The sequence below is a fragment of the Eurypyga helias genome, unplaced genomic scaffold, assembly GCF_000690775.1.
Source record: "Eurypyga helias isolate BGI_N326 unplaced genomic scaffold, ASM69077v1 scaffold28118, whole genome shotgun sequence".
NCBI lineage: Eukaryota > Metazoa > Chordata > Aves > Eurypygiformes > Eurypygidae > Eurypyga > Eurypyga helias.
In genome coordinates this window covers 1-5,558 of record NW_010265409.1, presented here as the reverse complement: position 1 = coordinate 5,558, position 5,558 = coordinate 1, and the positions used below count along the sequence as shown (strand labels likewise).

The window sequence follows — 5,558 nt, the reverse complement described above, 5'->3', positions numbered from 1 at the left end:
CTGGCAGCAGCCGACATCCTCCTCTTGGGAAACGCCAGGCCAGGACATTTCGTCAGGATCCATTCTGAGAGGAAAGCTCACTTCATCCAGAGAATAAAAATCTGTTTCCAGGATCCCGTCTCCAGCCGGAACAGAGACCACCCAGCAGCACAGACGCAGATTTGTGCTACTGACGGATGAATTTATTGAGTTGGGAGATGCTGCTTCTGTTCCTGGTCCAGCAGGACGCAGGGCTCTCTCCCACACAAGGGAGTTATTCTCGGGGACGGAGCTGCAGCGAAACATCTGCCGGTCTCTGCGTGCAGACGGAGCGCTCGGCCCCTTCCAGCCCACAGTGAGAAAACCTGCGGCATCACTGGACTGAACAAACAGAGAGGAACCAGCAAGAGGGGTGCAGAGCCAGAGCGGCTGGCGAGGGAGGCACGGCCGTGACCCATCCCGACCACAGAGCCCAGTCTCCTCAGTCACAGAAGCCCCACGGGGGTTTCAGGCGAGACGTTTGTTTTCTGTGGTTTGTTCTTCCCCTCTCACTCCCCCACCCCAGATCTGTTCTGTGCCAAATGCTAAATCCTGGGGTCATGCACCATGTCTTTATTAACCACACACGCGGAGCAACTGGCCCTCCAATCGCCCCGATGCGCACGTCTCAAGGCACCGTCCGCAGCACCCAAGAGCCGACTTGACAGTCCCGCTCCGGGTCCCTCCGCACCCATGAGCCCATCACCTGGGCAACTCCCTCTTCCAAAACCCCAGCATGCAATTGCCACTTTTACTGTCTTAACTTAGAGAGACAGGGACAGGAGCCAGCCTTTGGGGATGTGACGACGTGCCCAACACTTTGTTTTTAAAATCAGCACGCCGAGGATTTCCATCCGGGCTGCACATTTAATGAGCTCACGATAGGGACGAGGGGATGCTCGCAGGAGGGTGACAGCCCCAGCGGTCTCCGCGGCGGTGCCAAGTGTTAGTCACTGTGCTGGGGACCACCCTTGGAACGTGAGGGAGTACCTGCCACGCGTGAGCTCGTCTCTGCGCATCCCAGCCTGCGAAGCACTTCCATGTGCCTCAGCAGCCGGAGCGCAGGCTAGGAGAGAGTCCGAGCCTTCATGGACCAGACAAACAACACGAAAGCCACCTCTGCGTCCACTCTGTGAGCTTTCCAGGCAACCAAATTAAAAAACAAAACTCAACAAATGGAAAATAAGACTCATTGTTCCCTGGTGCAAACACAGGCTTTGTTTTAGCTGCGTTACGGCAGTCCCTAGGAACGCTCTGGCACACCCAGGACGGGCAGGGACCCAGAGCCAGCCACCATCCCACGTGGGCTGGCCACAGCCGCAGCCCCTTTGCAGGGCAACACATCCATCCCCCTTCCCACCGGCACATGCCTGCCAGCCGGAGAAGATGCTTCCCTGTGGCTCTGCTGAGCCCCGGCAGGACAAGCCCTGCCAGCCATCCAGCAGCACCCGCATCCCTCTGCCAGGCTGCCGCATCCCAGTACCAGGGTGAAGTCCCTGGCCTGCCACCGTGTGCCAGGAGGAGCCCTGGCGAGTGGCAGTGGGTGCCTGATGCTCACCCAGCTGAGCACCACGCGGCTCCACGTGCGGGGACCATCCTCCAGCCCTGTGCCCCACAGCCCCATGCCTGCAGGGCTGCCAGGGAACACACTGCGAGGGGAAGGGAAACGCTCCTCTCCTATGCGATACCCCATCACACCAAGGTCTTCCAGGAGCTCCCATACAGCTCTGCACCCCAGGAAAACCGCTGTTCCATGGAGCCACAGCTACCCCAAAAGTGCCTCCCTCCCAAGACACCGTGGCCAACACCTTCCACTTCCCATATGAGCCCAGGCTGAAGGCTCCAACAAGAAGCCCGGCCACAATTTGGGTCCTCCCAGCTCAGGCACTGCAGCAGCCCCGAGGCAGCCAGGCCAGCACATGCTCAGCGGGACTGTACCCCAACACCGGGCACAGCTGCCCGCCCCTGCCCTCCTGCAGCTGGGCTGGAGCCCGTCTCCTGCAGTTGACAGCTCTGCTCCAAGTACAACCTTAGCCTGCTTCCAGCTTGCTTTTTCCCTGCTGACCGTTTCCTAATGCCTGGCTTTAGAGCCAGCTTACTCCAGGGGCAGGAGAAGGAATGTGTAATGCTATATTAATCTGCAACTCCCCTGACGCATCCTGTGGGCCTGCAGGCTTTACTGCCTCGTGCTTAAGGAGAAAGGAATTCAGCAGGTCAGCTCTTTGAGAGGCAGAAACAAATTCCAATTTCTAGGTGTTAATGGGGAAAAATACTGAAAGGGCTCGTTCTTATTAGTGCCTGGAGAAAAGGGGGGACACTGCTGAGTTCTGACCCTCTTTGAATCAACAGGAAACACCCCCCCGTCCCCAAAACCGAAGGGGCTCCAGGAGCTGGCACTCCCAGCAAATGCACACAAACTGTGGATGGGGTCTCCCGGAGCAGAGCCCCAGGAGGAGCGAAGGAGCTGGCACGCAGAGGGACCAGGGCTGGGAAGAAGCGTGCTCAGCCGATGCTCCCCACATCTGCACCGACAAACCGCCGGGTGCCTCGCCGGGTCCAGCCCCTGCCCGAGGCCACTCACGGATCTTCCGCAGAGTGCCGGAGCAGGAGCACCAGCGCAGGAGACCCGGCTGGGCTGGTTTACGTCACAGCAGTGGTCGCAATTTACTCCGTTCTCAGCTGTTTGGGGCTGGAGCATACCAGTACCAGCACATGCGGCACATGGAGCTTCTCCAATCAAAGGTTACTCGTAGGAGAGCACATGCCAGATCCCTCTGCCACAAACCAGCATTAACGCCATGATCATGGAAGCAAATAACCAAGGGGCCTGGCCCTCTCACCTTGAGGAAGCATTTTCTAGCAAGATGGCTTATCCTCTCACAGAGAAGTGCCCCAGACAGTGGGATGGGCACGGGGAGCTTGGCTGGACACCTCTGGAGCTGCTGGGGCTCAGCCCAGCACCTGCAAGAGTTTCTCTGGAAATACTTCCAAGCGAAGATGGTTGCTTATACTTTTCCATTGAATGCTGAAGAGACCACATTTGCACAACAATTTCAAAGACTTACTTTCTGTAAACATCCTTGCAACCAAATCGCTCATTTAAAAGCACTTGGGACATAAGTTTTGCGAAACCCTTTAGCAGACTGGTTTATTTGCATGGCTGCAATACCTCCTTGTGGTACTCACCCCCCTCCGATTCACAGTTCTCTCGAAGAACGAGTTAATACACCCCAAAGGTTGTACAGAATGAGGCCTCTCTTCACCCCAAATAGATCCACAGAGCACAAACCTGAGCTGATGTAATTCCTTGTAACGAAGTCATTTGTGAATGACAACACAGTGCCAAAATACTGTGCCGATGGGCACATTAGCAGCACCAAAAGAAAGCGGCAATGTCCCATCGCAACACTGCTGTCAAGACAGGTCTGAAAAGGGATTAGAAATATCGTTGTTAACCTACACAGGGGAAAACTTAACAGATGCTGCCCATCTAGAAGACTGTTCCCAAGTCTTGGGTCATTAATGTCTCTAAAATTAATAACCTGTAAACAGCTCAAACTCCGTTTCAGACCTTGGAAGGGGCAGCCCTACAGCAAGCAGCTCAGACCCAGCTGACGCAGGAGCACGCTTGGCTGCAAGTCCCTGGGGAATAAAAGCGACCTTTGTACCCACACACAGGACATGACTGCGGTCTTGACCAAGGGTCTGGGTTCACACAGGCCAGATGATTTTAGAGCCTTCCTGGAAAACAAAGCTTCCTCCAACTATCGCATCAGTAAGCGCAAGCTGTGGCAAGGAAGCCAGCGTGGCTGCGCTGCCGTCGGCGCTGTGAGGCTGGGTCCCCAGGGGTGAGGACAGCCAAACCTCATCCCTCCCTGGCGTGGGTGCACACTTCACGCCCCACCTGCCTCTGGATGCCACTGCCGAGTCAGCACAGAGGCTCCCGGTACAACTTGGGTGGGTGGTGGGGTCAGGTGTCCCTCCCTGCCCTGCCCCGTCCTGCTCAAGCCATCGCTCTCCGCTTCCCTCCGTGTGCCCCGCACCGGCTCCCGGGGACACCCCCAGGGTGTCACCCCTCCGCTGCGGGATGTCCTGTAGCTCAAGGGCTCCCTGAAGTACGAGTCCCACTAGGACGAGAGGGATAACACCGCACAGTCCCCGGGAGGCTCGGCGAGGGCTCCCAGTCGAGCGCAACGGGAAGCCTTTGTCTGTAAAGGTAACTGCACGCCAGCGGCCGCTGCGAAGGGCGACCTTCCCCTTCCCTCCAGATGAGCTCTGGGCACAGCGCGGAAGGCACGGCAATCGCTCAGCCCCACGTGCAGCTCCATCACCCCTGAGCTCTTCCCGAGCTCCTCCACTATCCCCCAAACCGTGAAATCGGGAGTGCACGTCCCTTTCAGTGAAGCTCCGGATGCAGGAAAGCATCTTTTGTAGTCTCCTGCCTTCTCCTGCTACCAACATCCCTCCTGCCCGCCTTTCCAAGAGCTCCGATGCAGAATGCCGAAGCTACACCAGGATATTTATTTATTTTAAAAGTTTTCATCCACGAGCCAGACGCATTGCAACTCGCACAAACAAACCAGCCAGGCACCCAACAACCTGCCTGGCTGGATTTCCACGGCGCACGCAGCCACCAGCTGCCCCAGGACTGCCTGGAAAAGCGGGGTACCCCGACAAGATTACGCTGGTGACCACGCGTCCCGTTGCTGTCAAGACCAGCCACGCAGGAGCTGGGCTTGGGAGAGAAACTGCTGCCAGGGCAGAGCATCTGGAGGATGGAGGGTTGGTGCCCTGGTCTGTCAGGCGCTGGCGCCTGGTCCCTGTGCCGGGATGAGAGAGCGGCCGTGTCCCGGCACCATCAGCCCCCAGGCTCGGCTGCAGGACAGAGGTGAGGAGCGGGCAGGGCGTCCTGCCTTCCTCAGGACAGGAGCGCTCACGGAGCGCTCAGAGGCTGGAGGAGGAGCGCTGCCGAGAAGCAGAGTTCAGGTGAGCCTCCTCCAGCCGCAAGACCCCCTTTCGGTCCCACGCGGCCCCCCCGGGCTTAACGCCGGACCCATCAGCTCAGAGAGATGCGCCGGGAGCGGGGCTGCAGCTCTGGTCGTGCCTTACCTTTGGGTCTGGACACCTCGGTGGCGTTGGGAGCCGTCATGGCAATGCAGACGTCGTCCTGGGGAAACTGGTCACACTTGAGCATCTCCGGCCAGAAGAAGCCGAAGAACTGCATGACGGGCTCGCAGGAGTCGCGCACGGCCTCGCAGAGCCAGCGGCACGGGTAGACCGGCCGGTCCAGGCAAACGGGGGCGAAGAGGGAGCAGAGGAAGACCTGGGTGCCCATGTGGCAGTTCTTGTTGAGCAGCGGCACCCAACTGCTCGCCTGATGCTTCACCTCGGCCATGGTCTCGTGGTCCAGCAGGTTGGGCAGCACCATCTTGTCGTAGCCCACGCTGTGGCAGAGCCGCAGGTCGGCGGGGATGGCCACGCACTGGTGGGGTTTGGCGTAGAAGCGCCCGCCCGGGTAAGGGCCCAGGTCGGACTGGTAG

General features: G+C 58.6%; 1 protein-coding gene across 1 annotated transcript in view; it reads right to left on the bottom strand.

Annotated features, from left to right (window-relative positions):
• Window positions 1–5,554, bottom strand: part of LOC104513406 (secreted frizzled-related protein 1-like) — a gene marked incomplete at its 5' end in the record, with an annotated part of 15,936 nt that extends 10,382 nt beyond the window's left edge. Inside the window, one exon of the mRNA XM_010156740.1 lies at window positions 5,128–5,554. Within this exon, the coding sequence (XP_010155042.1) occupies window positions 5,128–5,554 (427 nt within the window). The remainder of the gene's footprint in view (window positions 1–5,127) is intronic.
• Between the last annotated feature and the right edge of the window lie 4 nt (window positions 5,555–5,558).